Here is a 15,142-nt window from a genome sequence, read left to right on the forward strand (position 1 = left end):
ATAAGACTCATGTACATCACAACTGCACTGAATGCACCTTGCACAACCTTGCACAATCATTACCAGTGAAACAGTTGTACATCTTTACTCCCCAACTTGCACATTAAGTTTATTTATATATCGAAACAGTTGTACATTTTATTTCCAAATTGTATATATTTTTAAATATTGCTAGTGTATTATTCTATTATTATTTCATGTATATTGTTTCCTATTATTTAATGTTTACTCTGTACATGTGCTGTGTGTCTGAAATTGTGCTGCTGCAACAACGTTATTTCCCATTTTTTGGGATCAATAAAAATCTATCTATCTATCTATCTATCTATCTATCTATCTATCTATCTATCTATCTATCTATCTATCTAAACAATACACAACATTGCCGCTGTTACAACATCTGGTATGAAACATCCGAAAGAATACGAGTTGTGCATGAAGGAATCTACAGACAGCAGCCAAAATGCAGCAACTTCAGGTACGGCAAAGGAAGGACAGTCACTGTTTACTTCATTAATGAGTTTACTGTGTTCATGGACTGAGGATGGGAGGAGGATTCAGTATTCGGTTTCGGCAGAATCTTAACCAGGTATTCGGCCAAACCCCTAAAATCTGGATTCGGTGCATGCCTAAACTAAATCAATCTGTGTACTGGTGGAATTAGTCATTCTTGTTGGCCCTTGGATTAGCTGTGTGAAATCCATCCCATCCATAACCTTTTTCAGATTTTTCCTATTTTGTTTATCCTCCCAGTTTTTAGATTTTGGTCACCCATGATGATTACCTCTTTCTTAAAATTGCATTCTTTCAATACATTATCAAGTTTTTCATAAAAATCTATATTTGATGAAGGGGGTCTGTAAATAACTACAAGGACAAATGACAGGGGCGGATCTACAGGAGGGCAAGGGGGGGCAGCTGACCCCCCCACTGTAGGGCCTTGCCCCCCTAACTTTGGTGTTCAAAAAAATGTGCTTGTATAAACAAACTGCCACTATGTCCACAAGCTTCTTAAAACATTGAAACAAACAATTAATTTATATTAATATCATAAATAATAATTGTAGATGTAATCTTAGCCTCCTGCCCCTCAAATACTTAGCTAGGTCCCTGCATCAAACGTGCAGAGCGGCGTTCACACAGTCTGGCTCTCACACAGCGAGTCTGCTGCGGGGCGGTGGCCCTGCATCCTGGCAAAGACTGGAGCGGCTGAGCTGCCCCCGGGCCTCTGAAGGTGACGTCAGTTTCCCCAGGTGAAGTTTAAACACACGTTTAATGTAAAGTTAAATTTGTAATAAGGGACTGTTTGTTATTTAATTAAGGGGCCACCGGAGGAGTTTTGTGGCCTCTAACCTAAAAAGACGTGACCCTCCCCTCGTCAGTAATAATTTTCCTATGACCCTCCAAAACGATTTGAAAAAAAGGAATGACCCTCCCCTCGCGTGTAAGTTTGCACTTAGCAAAGAAGTACAGACACCATTTGGTTTTTACAGCCATGACATACAGGAGTTAACCTCTGCATTCTCATCTTACACATCCCACTCCTCTGTTATGGTGTGGTGGCCATTTCAGTAGATTTACTCACTAACATTGTTGTGGAAACACAATAAGCATGGAAACTAAATGCACACTTCATGCATTACTGCATTACTTCAAATACTAAGTTACTCCTCTAGTAAACTAGTATTCATATGAAATAAAACAATAAAACATTGAGACCATTCAGCAAAGGACAATGGGAAATAACAATTCAACATTGGTTGCTATGGACTTGTCACTATCGTCATTGTATATTTTAGCACATAGGTAAAGCTGCCGAAGCTGAACATTATATTCCAAAACACATATGTTTATTTTTAAAGTTTTTAAGTTATATTGTAACAATTTAACAATTCGCCCTTATGAAATCCAATCGCGGCACGGCTGTTTTGGAACGCAATAGACAGACGCTTAAATTCAACTAAAATGTAACAGTGAACAATCAGTGTTGGACCTACAGTCTGTTGAGATGCCTCTCCAAACGCAGAAACCAAGCGCAGTCACACCATAAAACGTTAAGATCAGTAGATCCACAAAAAGGTAAATGACACGGTGTATCCAGCAAGGCCGATACGAGCGTCACATACGAGGCCTCTCCACTTCGCCGTTTAAACAAAGTGGAATAAACGTATAAAAGTCAAAATCTACACAAAACCCGCAATCAATTAGTACGCTGATATCACATTTATATACATGGCATTTAGGAAACCCTTATTGCAAGGTTGGCACGGCAAGATGTCCAGACTACTGCAACAGTAATTTTCGTTTTTTTGCATCCTGCTGCTCCCATCGTCAGCCAGGTAGGCTAATATATTTTTTTACCAAAGCAGTATATGAAATCAGATGTATATGTATCACCATTTAGTTGTTTTGTGTTATTTAAGATATTTATTTAATATCTGGTCATGCCAGATGTAATTATTCTACTAATTTTTTAAACAATGCAATTACCCATTTGAGCCCCCCCAGCAAACTCCGCGTATGTGGTCAGAACCATCTGCTAGGGGGCCGAGACTGAGAGCTACATGGATAAATATGCATCAAACAAGCCACTTTGAAATTTTGCTCTTTTCATGAATAAAAAAGTTGGGTGACCCTCCCCTCAGCAAAATATAAAAAGACATGACCCTCCCCTATTTTCCTCCGGTGGTCCATTCCATAAATACCAAACGGTCCCTAAATGTATGTTAAAGGTGAATCAGCATCAACAACAACGTGTCTATTACGTTAGTCAAAAGTCAAATCGCCCCCTCGTGATTTGTAAGAGCATTCTGCCCTGTGATTAGTTGACAAGAACAGCATAATACAAAATGTTACAAACTGGCATGCTTGAATTCATAACGTTTACAGAGGGTCGCCGTTTCGGTGGCGTTACATTACAACACTAGACTGGGTAAACCCAGCCCGATCTGCTGTAGGCCTGGTAAACCCGGTTCCTTTTAAAAGATTTCAAAGGCAAGTTTTCTCTGAAAACGGAACAGAAAGTTTCCCTGGAACAATTCCTACAAAAGAAGGATGTGTTTGCCTTACTACCGACTGGCTTCTTTGTTTTTGTTTAACTACTGACCGGCTTTCGCGCTGCCTCGCTCTGCAAAGTACTTCACCCGGATCGTTGATCTGATTGGTTGAAGGACTATCCAATTGCGTACAGAGTAATTTCAACTATGCCCGTTGATCACGCCTCTTGTGCAGAGAAAATACAGAGCAGACTCCCCAGACTAATGTTCTGGGATTTCAGATACTCTGTTTCCCTGGGTGGGGAGTGGACACGTTCAGCAAGCTGAACTTTCAAGTCACACATCTCCCTCTGCATCAGCTCTTTCTCATGGCTCCAACTGCTGCCCTCTCTCTGATGTTGGAGCTGATTGAGGAGATTGGCCAGCAAGTCGTCTCGGATTATCAGGTGAACTCTTCCCTCAGATTCACATTGGGTGAGCCTCGCCTCGCTGTCCTTCAGTTCACACTGTACTTGTTCTTCAAGTGAACTGAGATAGAAATGAATTTGCGGTTCGATCTCTCTGGAGTGGAATTCCATGTTTTCCAACTTTGTATTCTGCTGGACCAGTGTTTTTTGCACCTTTGGATTGTCAAAGTCAAATGACTCTTTGATACAAACTGCTGTCTGAGTGAATTTGTGTCAGAACTAAAGTTAGGTCCCAGTATTCATCAAGGGGGTAAGCCTCTCCCCAGAATGCGTAGCTCCTATGGTGCCATTTTGATGCTACCAAGCCATCACCTCCCGTTAGCATTCCATTGACAGCCATTCATTTTGGCGCCACTTTGACAGCGAATAACTTTACATCTGAAGCGTTTAAAGACTCTATTTGTCCATTGTTTATTTCTAAAGAAACACGACAATGTATAAAAGGCTCCATTACCTTGTATCTCACGTTATGGCTCTGTAGCAAACGTTTTTGTAAAAATAGGCTAACGATTATATCATAACCACAGGACTTACTGTCGCATAGTAGAGGAATTACCGTATAGTACAGGAGAAGCTCACAGGCAGTTTCGACTTACATTAGCTGTTTAAGTTTAATTACTAATGTTAGCTAGCATTTTAGTTAGCAATAATTAGCCTGTGCCTATGTTATATGTCCTTACATATACCTACGCTCTCCGTCTCTGTAAGATTGGGAATGATTGAGATTTCTCTTGGCACAGCTACCAGAAGACTTACAACTTTCAGACAGGTTGTTCACGTCACATTTACATCTTCGAGCTCAGTTGGAGGCTGCGCAGTACCGCTCAGCCCTCACCGGAAAAGTGACTTCACTGGTCTCCGTCGAAGTACTATATGGCATCACTGTGTCTGGTGACTGGTTATTGGTCAAATAAAACACAGATACAGATAATCTGCAAACTGCCAAATATGGGACAGAGCCTTTACAGTTGCTGCTCCAGAACAGTGGAAGCTGCTGCCTTCAGATATCAGATGTGCTCCCTCCATTTCTGTTTTTATATCTTGGATAAAGACACATTTTAATTCTCTAATCTCTCAATCTGTTATCATCATGTGTATCATTCTGGGTTTGGGAACTGCTGCTTGTTGTTGGCGTTGGGATCTTCTTTTTGTGTTTTGATATTTACATTTAAATATTCTTTATTTAGCACTTTGGTCAGATTAATCTGTGTTTAAATGTGCTCTAGAAATAAACTTTACTTACTGAAAGTTAACATAAGGAACATTTTATAGACCGAGAGATATGTTGCATATAAAATTAATCTGAAATCACAATCAAAACCGTAAAAACTGTTTCCCAAGTTTTATTGTTTATTAATAATGTTTATTATACAGACGATAGATTATAGAGTGATATAGACAAAGTTATAATAACGAGTTTATAACACTGACAACACTGCAAGATACAACTATTATAAATGCATTAAAGACAATTCATATTCCTTCATATATAATATAAAACATCAACAAGGAGATAACATGCCTTGATCTGTTACCCACAGGTAAAAGGAATTGTTGTTGAGAACTTCAGTTATAATGGCCCACGTATTAAAAATTGTCGGGTTTAAATTGGGCTCGGCCTCATAATTACAGTTAATGTGTCGGGCCGGGCCGGGCTCGGACACGCGCTTGGGTAGGGTCGGGCTTGATTTTTTGGGCCCGATCTAAGCTTTAGTGTGTGTCTGTGTGTGTGTGTGTAGGCCTGTTTTATCAAAAGCCTTTTGTTTAAATTAGAGTAGCCTCATCACTCATTAAAACTAATGTTTACTTCAATTATAAAGAATTCTTTTTAATAAAAAGAATAAATACAAAGTGGGAATTTAAAAATAAAGGCGAGGCTTAAAGATGACGATATACATCGATATTTTCACTTTGTATCGATAATATTGGATCGATATAGCGATCCAGATCGATGTATCGTATGTGTATATGTATACCCCTATGGCTTAATGTAGCCGAATTGTTGACTCACCAAGGGAACAGAGCAGAGCGGGCAGGGATGTGGTGGGCAAGCTCGGGGCCACAATCTCACAGATGGCCGTCATGTGGTTCATGAGTCCACAGGGCTCTCCGTCCGGAGTGTGGACGGGACACAGGAAGCCCCAGGACTCAGGCAGCAGCTTACGGACAGAGGTGGTCCTCATCTTGGCGAAGGCAGCTCCTCTGTGCACACAGCGGAAGTGGGACAGGTAGCGGATGAAGTTGAGTTTGTCAGCTACCACACACAGGCCTGTGTTCTGCAGCATGCCAAGGCCTGTGCACAGACAGTGGGAAACGGTGTTTATTTAATAGATTAACTACATTTGTATTTGGGCTGCACTATATGAGGGAAATATGCAATAATGGTGTTGAATATCGCTATAACGATATTACTTGCGATAAATAAACAGATTTTAAAGTGCTGCTTTAAGTATTCTTCTAAAATATAACAAATTGCTTGTTGAATTTAAAACAAATTAAGGAAATCTTTTCAAACATTTTTTTATTGAACACACTGAACATTGAATTGAATTTAAAAAGGCATCACTAAAAAAATGGACAGCTACATTTTAAAGTGCAGTTTTCTTCTGATATTTTCTTTCAATGTCTTTCACGATATGTTGCAGCCTTTCATGATGTGTTTATTGCGATATCGGGATGACGATTAAAAAAAAAAAAAACAATATATTATGCAGCCCTAATTTCTATACCCTAACATCTACACTGTCCTTTTAAGACAAAATTGATCTCCGTCCACACGAGAGTTTTTATATACTAGAAAATGGGGAGTACCTGAGCTTTCTGGAGTAGGGATAGGCCGATTATCGGGCCATTTTTTGGCAGTTTGCAGATTATCTGTATCTGCGTTTTATTTGCCTGATAACCGATAAAGTCAAAAGGAGAATTCCGGTCGATTTCACCCCGTAGCTCTGTTGTTTGTAAATTTGGAGTGCTGTCAGTAGCGAGAAAAACGAAAGCAGTCGGTGCTGCCTACACCGTGTTAACCTCCTGCTAGAGTTAGCAGCCAACAGGCTTAAAACAGGGCGAGTTTTAAACTTGTTTTTAGCCTCTAAACATGTTTGAAATGTCATTACAAGTGCCTACACATGTGAGTCTGTGTGTCCGTTCACCGTTGCCATGGTTACCTTATGCATGCGCACGTGCGATAGCTGTTGAACTTCTGAACTCCAGCCGGCCACTCTGCAGGCTAAAAACAAGTTCAAAACTTGCCCTGTTTAAGCCTGTTGGCTGCAAAATCTAGCAGGAGGATAACACGGTGTAGGCAGCACTGATTGTTTTCGTTTTTCTCGCTACTGACAGCACTCCAAATTTACAAACAACAGAGCTACGGGGTGAAATCAACCAGAATTCTCCTTTAATGAATTAAAAAGTGCGCTACTTTGGCTCCGCTACAGCTCTGTGTCTGTCCCTCTGCTTTGGTTTCACTCACCACTGAGTCTGACTTAATGTCCCGCCCACCACACTATGACTATCTCTTACTGTTATTATGTTGAAAGTTTCTCATTTATTAAATAATTGCTTAAAGCATTTAAACCCTTGTGTTGACTTCGGGTCACGTTGACCCATTTTAAATTTTTGTTTTGTATCAGAAAAAATGGGACTTAGAAATAAGCGCTGAAAATTGTGAAAAAAAACTGTGAAAAAAAAGGCGTCAAAAACGGCAAAAAAAAAAGAGTGTTTTTTTTCCAAGGTTGATGGGAAGACAACACAAGGGTTTTGTGTTGGAGTTTGTAACATTCCAAAGTCTTAATTTTGACTTAAAGATTTTCTTTTTCATTGTAAATGCATATCGGTTCTCGGTTTCAATAACTACTAATGAATCGCATCGGCCTTGAAGAACCAGTATCAGTCAATCCCTAGTCCGGAGGGCTCCTAAGAAGCTGTGTGCTGGGAAGAGACTTGCATGATTGGGTTATGGTGTTTTTTTTTTTAACGGTCTTGAATATTGTAGTTACGGTCATCTTTTCTTGTTTTTGTCTGGGTGGGTGGTGATGATGCATGGGGAGGAGGGGGATATGTTCATATTGCAAATTGTATGTTTTTGTGTGTCATGTTAATCATTAAACAAAAATAAAAAAATACATCTGTCAGAAAAACGTACTCCAGCAGGTAGTTGGCGCACTGCTCGTTTGTGTACCACTCGGGGAGGCTCATCTTGACCCTGAAGCGCTCTCCCAGGTAGTCGAGCACCTTGGCGCGGGTGGTGCAGCCCTCCTCCATGACGACGCGCAGCATCTCCGACGCACAGCTCTTATAGAAGGAGTTGTCCTCGCGGCCCTTGATCAGCTACTGGTAGATCTGGAAGTCTGTGAAGTCCACCAGCGCCTGGACAAGTGTGCAGAAAAAATTAGCTGGATTAACAGATTTTAAGACAGTGGTTCTCAAACTTTCTTCACTATTGAAATCCCTTTTGAATTGTAGTACCCCCCGACCAGCGCAAAACACGTTTGGTAGAAAACAAAAGTCTGTATGGGGTACACTACAGCGCTGGTAGTGATAGATTTACTCCATTTAACCCTTGTGTTGCCCTCCCGAGTCAAAACTAAAAATGAACAAATGAAAAATGAACACTTTTTTAAAAATCATTTTTGACCCCCCACCCCCCCACTACCAATTGTATATACACCACTTACACCAACTTATTACCACTAGTTTTACAGTTTTTCTCTTCGAATTCATGGTCAATTAACCTCATTTATATGAAATTATACCCAATTTTTGAGTTAAAAAGCAGAAATTGTGAATTATTTTGACTAATAGTTAAGATCAGAGGGAAAGTTTGGTCAAAGTTTAGTCAGGATACGGTTTTGAAACTATTTAAACCGTTTTTTTTTGCAAATGCTATAAAATTGAATAAAACAATGTACTGATCCGATCCTTCATTTTACTTGCTAAGAGCGTTGTATGAAACCATCCATGCTCATTTGGGGCAATTAGAAAAAGAGGTCAAATTTGACCCGAGGACAACAGGAGGGTTAAATGCTGCATTTCAAATGGTTAAAATCCATCAATAAATTCATTTATTCACAATTATTTTAGGAATTATGCATGACATATTTTTAAATTAGCATTTTGAAAAAAATGTCAAGTAACCCCTGCAGTACTCCAAAGTACCCCTAAGGGTACACATACCCCCATTTAAGAAACACTGTTTTAAGGTATTGTTATGTCGATATTTAACATCTCTTTTTTTCACTTAATAATGAATGCTGCAGGCTTGGTAATTTCTGAAATACAACAACCCTTGTTATTACCTTAAGTGCAAAGCCTAGTGGGAGGAAGAAGAGCTCTTTCTGGTAGATGAAGTTCAGCATCACGGTCCCGTTTTCCAGATAATGCAGGTTCATGCTGACGGCTGTGTGTTCTTCCTTCACGCAACGCATTGAAATACCTGTGAGAGGGTATTTCTGATGACATCCACAAAGATATGCAATATATGCAGCTGGAATTATTGAGCCTAGACTATTATTACACTACTACTTTTACTGTGCTTCTGCACGTTTTCTTAAAAGGTTATATTTACCAAACTGAGTGTATCCCTGGCCCCTGCTCTTCCATTTCGGTCTTGACATGGCAATAGGATAGTTCCTCCTTGGCATTATCAGCATACGGATAACCTTCTCATTTCCATTCACAATGAAATAACCTCCCATTTCCTGTTCATTTTAAAGACAGAGTTTGTAACTTATTAATAAATATGGTTGTATGCAATGCATTTCTGTTCATCTTGCAAATGTTTTTAAAATGCTCTGTACCTCTGCTTCTTCGTAGTGTTCAACAAGCTCTTTGGGGGACATGCCGTGCAGGTTACACATCTTGGACTTCACCATGATGGGCACCTGACCCATGGACTGTTTGATGATGCCTTTGGGAACTCCGTTGACTGACCAGCTGACGTCTGCCTGCAAGTGATACAAAACACAAGCAGTTCAAGAACTGACCAGAGTGCTATGATGCCCCTCACATGCAGTTTATATCAATTACTAGGAGTGGGCTAGGGTGGCAGCGTTTGAAAAAATGTCATATAAACGGTTTGCCAGGTTGGATGTCTATACTAGAAAATGGGGAAAGTACCTGAGCTTTCTGGAGGGCTCCTAAGAAGCTTTGTGCTGGGGAGAGACGTGTATGATGGGCTTATGGTGTTTTCATTTATAAATGTGTTTATTTGGTTTATGGTTCGTTGTCTATGTTGTTATTATTCTGTTGAATGGTTCTGAATATTGTAGTTACTGGGTCATATTTTCTTGATTTTTGTCTGGGTGGGTGGTGATGACGGGGTGTTCATGTTGTGAGTTGTATGTTTTGTATTTTGTTAAAAAATAAAGCAATTGTTAATCACACAAAAAATGACTAGGAGTGTGAATCAAAAATTGTATGTACAGTGATTACAGTATATCAGTCTTTAGAAATGTCCCATGATATATTGTCTCTAGAAGTGTATTATTCAACTTGTGTTTTTGTTACAGTAGGAAAAGAAAATCGCAATACTCAATACTACCAAATCGCAATACTTCTAGAAAAGCAATAAATGAAAATCACAATTCAAATCGAATCGGCACCCTTGTATCATGAACGAATCTAATCGGGACAAAAGCATAGCGTCCCAGCACTACTAATTACATCTCAAACTTACCACCAGCTTTCCTTTGTATGTACATTTTCTGCCCCTGCACTCTGCTGGAAACACCTTCATTTCCTTGCAGATGCTCCCTTTGGCGACCACTGGGTTGTAGAGGGTGGCTTCAACAAACGCAAGGCTGATCCTGTCCTCTTTGAATGTGAACTCCAAAGGGGGGATGGACTGAGAAAGATATGTCACACCACAAAAACATTTCAAACTCTGCGGGAAAAATACTGACAGGAGGTTACCCCAAGCAACAACAAAGTTGTTGAGTGTGAGAACCAAATGTATACAGGAGCACTGAAACGGACAATACAAGTTGTGAAAGTTTAAGGGGGGAAAGCTAGCTGGCTAACTTTCATTGAGTATTGATGCTAGTAACCTAGCAAAGCCAAAATACAGCTCACTCGTTTTCATAAGTCGATTCAAGTTACAAATTATCTAAGGAAAACGTTATGTGTCCTAAATTAGCTTCTCAAACAGAACTGACAAAACACATAATTAGAGAACTACTCATAGCAAATGTTAGCAAACACGGCTAAAAACAAATCATATAACGTTCAGTTATGCTAACTGTTAACATTATTTGACTTGACATTAGCAGGGTGTCATTTCAATTGACGTTAACTTTAAAGACAAGCCGTTGTAGTTTGATAAACAAGTTTTCAGCTTCATTAAATGCTAAACTGACACGTCGACACGTTTAATTGTATCTTAAGGGAACAATATGGCATGTGGTTAAAACTTTATTCAAAGAAAGCTGAACTGACCTGCACAACGTGGCTGAGTCCGTCAGTGACAGTCTGGTCAAACGACTCGATGTGAGCTTTTGTTAAATCCTGAACAGCAGCATGTTGTAAATGGTCTCTTGTTTCATCTCTGCCTTATACGAAATCATTGTCAACCTATGTTCCATAAAACAGAGATTTATTTTTACATTGAATAGTATTGTTATTCTAAGTGTAGTAATTGGTTGGTGAAAAGTATGTTTATAAATTAGTTTTCAGGCCAGCACGGCTTGTTTATGAAATTTTGATCATAAAGCATAGACTGTCTATGTCATAAAGACGAATGTTTTTGTTTAACCAATAGGAAAAGAGCTGCTGTGACTCTCGACTAATCAGATTCAGCTTCTCTTTCGCCATCGTAACAGCGAGGCCACGCCTAGCAACAGCACTATTATTTAAGCGCAATTGTGAGAATTGCCCGTTTAATCAACCTCTTCATTTTATTTCTAGTTTTAATTGAACCGCTGTTGAGTAGTGTTAGTTAAAATGGTGAGTATGGAAAAATGGGAAGTTTTCTTTTTGATTTAACCAGGCTCACAGTCCACATGTTAAATATCAATTTAAGCTAACTATTTATGGGCATTAACGATAAAAAGCTGGCTAATTGCCGAACTTTCAGCCTAACCGTTAGCTAGCTAACTAGCTAGCTCTGGAATGAAAAGTCTGATGGGAAGAGCGGTTAACGTTAGCGACGGTTTGTGTTTAATGGCAATGCTACGTTTTACCTGTAATTGTAATTTTTAATATTAAATGTAGATAAACTTGTTGGTGTTATCTTTCTAATGGAAAAGACAGCGTTTATAAATTATTTTTTGTTTTTTCCTGTCTGTGCCGTGTGCACATTGACCCAGTTGGACTAGCTAGCTAGCTAGCTAAACGTTAACGTTAGCTTAACGTTAAGTACGCTAACGGCGTTATTATGGAACCCACGCAACTTCTAGGAAAGGCCCGCCCTTCCAATAACATTCACACACTATTGGCCAGGCGTCCATGCTTACGCAAGGTAACGTACCCCGATTTGTTCAGGTCGTATCCCCTGACCAATCGGCTCAGCTATCTTAACCTTAACCACTCGAGGTCAATGCCTAACCTAATCAATCGAGCTGCTTCGGGCGGGCCTTTCCTAGATGTTACGTGGATTCCATAATAACGCACGTTAACGTTATAACGTTTTTTTTTTTCGTTGTAACTTTTAAGTAGCTACATTAACGTTAGCCTTGGCACATTGCTCTGCTTTACCGCCCCTTTGAAAGGGCCTGCCTGCAACTTTAGGTTTTTCTAATAATAAAATGTATTAATTTGACATTTTAATCTTTTGTAGTAGGTAGCTAACGTTACTGGTGATAAAAGCTGCATGTGTATGGAAAATTTCACCACAGCTCGGTCTGGTTTTGGTAGACTCCCACAGATATTTTATGTAATTAATATTAACGTGTCATGCATATAATTAATAGTTATATAATTATGTCTGAACAAGCGAGTTCATTTTAAGACCAAGTGCAGCATGTGTCAGGTGACTTGATGTGGTTTTGGGGTCTTTAGAAATAGTCAATTTTTATTTCCTCCTTCCTTATGGACCTTAACGTTAGCTTTTGAGATGATTATCTTAATCATTGAATTAAACATGGTTAAAAGATAAAACATAGATTTATTGCAATGTATTAATGTTTTTTTTCCCCCCACCATGAGTGCACCATTTTGTTTTCTTCAAATGTCACATGCCTAAAATAATGCATACTGGTAAATAACCATGTTCTTTTCTTTCCACAGCGTGAGTGTATCTCTGTCCACGTTGGTCAGGCTGGGGTCCAGATTGGCAATGCCTGCTGGGAGCTTTACTGCCTGGAACATGGGATCCAGCCGGACGGACAGATGCCCAGTGACAAGACTTGCGGAGGAGGAGATGATTCCTTCAACACCTTCTTCAGTGAGACTGGAGCTGGAAAGCACGTCCCCAGGGCTATTTTTGTGGACCTGGAGCCCACTGTCATCGGTAAACTCTGATTTAAACTTTAGATGTCATAGTTACCTTATTTCATGAAGTCAAACCCTCAAGTGATTTCTGATTGAATCGGTCTCCTTAGATGAGGTGCGTACTGGGACCTACCGCCAGCTGTTCCACCCTGAGCAGCTGATTACCGGCAAGGAGGATGCTGCCAACAACTACGCCCGTGGACATTACACCATCGGCAAAGAGATCATCGACCTGGTGCTGGACAGGATCCGCAAACTGGTGGGTAACTTGATATCAGGAGGGTTTTCGTCCCTCATTTTCAAATGTATTAATTGACACAATTGTATCTCATATGTGACCGCTGTCTCTCCCTCTCTGTCCTCAGGCTGACCAGTGCACTGGCCTTCAGGGCTTCCTGGTTTTCCACAGCTTCGGAGGTGGCACCGGCTCTGGTTTCACCTCCCTGCTGATGGAGCGTCTGTCTGTGGACTACGGAAAGAAGTCCAAGCTGGAGTTCGCCGTCTACCCAGCTCCCCAGGTATCCACGGCTGTGGTGGAGCCCTACAATGCCATCCTGACCACCCACACCACCCTGGAGCACTCTGACTGTGCCTTCATGGTGGACAACGAGGCCATATACGATATCTGCCGTAGGAACCTCGATATCGAGCGTCCTTCTTACACCAACCTGAACAGGTTGATCAGTCAGATTGTGTCCTCCGTCACTGCCTCCCTTCGTTTTGACGGTGCCCTCAATGTTGATCTGACAGAATTCCAGACCAACTTGGTGCCGTATCCCCGTATCCACTTCCCTCTGGCCACCTATGCCCCTGTCATCTCTGCTGAGAAGGCTTACCATGAGCAGCTCTCAGTGGCAGAAATCACCAACGCCTGCTTTGAACCAGCCAATCAGCTGGTGAAATGTGACCCTCGCCACGGCAAATACATGGCCTGCTGCCTTTTGTATCGTGGTGACGTGGTGCCCAAAGATGTGAATGCCGCCATTGCCACCATCAAGACCAAGCGCTCCATCCAGTTTGTGGACTGGTGCCCCACTGGTTTCAAGGTGGGCATCAACTACCAGCCGCCCACTGTAGTTCCTGGTGGAGACCTGGCCAAGGTCCAGAGAGCCGTGTGCATGCTGAGCAACACCACTGCTATTGCAGAGGCCTGGGCTCGACTTGACCACAAGTTTGATCTGATGTACGCTAAGCGTGCCTTTGTTCACTGGTATGTGGGTGAAGGGATGGAGGAGGGAGAGTTCTCTGAGGCCAGAGAAGACATGGCAGCCCTGGAGAAGGATTATGAGGAGGTTGGAGTCGACTCTATTGAGGGAGAGGGGGAGGAGGAAGGAGAGGAGTACTAATAATAAATAAATCTGACTTAGGTGTCATTCCTTAACAAGTACAGGAGTACAATATATTGCTTGTTTTGTTGATTTAACCTTTTCTGAATTCTAAATGTATTGCTGTAGTTGTATTTGCCTTTTGTGTACTGGTATGTGTGTGAGGGTATGGAGGAGGCCAGTGAGGATATGGCAGTTCTGGAGGAGGATGTAGTATAGTATTAAACAGGCATGCATTCCCTTTTGTGATATTTTAATGTCTAAAAATAAAGTTTGTTTATTGACTGCACTATTGTTTGCTGTCTTTAATATACTTTCCACAGGGAGGTGCTCATACAGCACTCTAAAGCCACTTATCAATGTAAGATGGGTTGTATATACTTTTGGTTTGTCACTTAAAAGGATCTCAAACTTAACTATAGAAATGATCTTGCTGCTAAACTCACTTCAGTCACTTGGGGGCAGTGGTGTTAAACAGTTTAAACTACCCACCTATACTGAAATGCCAAACTTGCCCTAAATTTCATGTTGTTGCAGTATACCACTAGCAGATCACACATTTACTAAATGAAGGTGATATGTGCTTTAGGTAAGAGTTGCCTTAGAATAACAATAACTGGGTGAAAATGATCGTCCAATGTATGAAATAGTATTTAGACTAAATACGATGTGAAATCATGCAGATTATACAACTGACTTGGGGGGGGGGGGCATGTCAACGTTTTTTTACTTTGAGACAGGCACCAACAACACCAAGACAAATTCCTTGTGTATGCGTGAAAAACGTACTTGGCAATAAAACTTCTGATTCTGATTCTTTGGCTCTGCTTACAGTATCTCACAAAAGTGAGTACACCCCTCACATTTTAGTTAATATTTCATATCTTTTAATGGGACAACACTGAAGAAATTACACTTTGCTACAATGTAA

The 15,142-nt window shown here is 40.6% G+C and overlaps 2 protein-coding genes across 2 annotated transcripts in view; one reads left to right on the plus strand and one right to left on the minus strand.

The window, feature by feature from the left end:
* Window positions 1-15,142, minus strand: part of LOC116061726 (follistatin-related protein 1-like) — a 39,126-nt gene that overhangs the window by 2,868 nt on the left and 21,116 nt on the right. The gene's annotated exons all lie outside the window — the stretch shown is intronic.
* On the plus strand, window positions 11,258-14,500 carry LOC116061725 (tubulin alpha-1B chain-like). Its single transcript, XM_031316057.2, has 4 exons — window positions 11,258-11,401; window positions 12,683-12,905; window positions 12,997-13,145; window positions 13,252-14,500. Exons 1-4 carry the CDS (start codon window positions 11,399-11,401, stop codon window positions 14,230-14,232), a joined length of 1,356 nt encoding a protein of 451 aa, XP_031171917.1. The 5' UTR covers window positions 11,258-11,398; the 3' UTR covers window positions 14,233-14,500.

The sequence above is a fragment of the Sander lucioperca genome, chromosome 15, assembly GCF_008315115.2.
Source record: "Sander lucioperca isolate FBNREF2018 chromosome 15, SLUC_FBN_1.2, whole genome shotgun sequence".
NCBI classification, from domain to species: Eukaryota; Metazoa; Chordata; class Actinopteri; order Perciformes; family Percidae; genus Sander; species Sander lucioperca.

Excerpts from the sequence above, each read along its gene's own strand:
- LOC116061725 (XM_031316057.2), top strand. Across the intron at positions 12,906-12,996 it reads CCTGGAGCCCACTGTCATCG|ATGAGGTGCGTACTGGGACC; the intron begins GTAAACTCTGAT and ends CGGTCTCCTTAG. Across the intron at positions 13,146-13,251 it reads TGGACAGGATCCGCAAACTG|GCTGACCAGTGCACTGGCCT; the intron begins GTGGGTAACTTG and ends CTCTGTCCTCAG.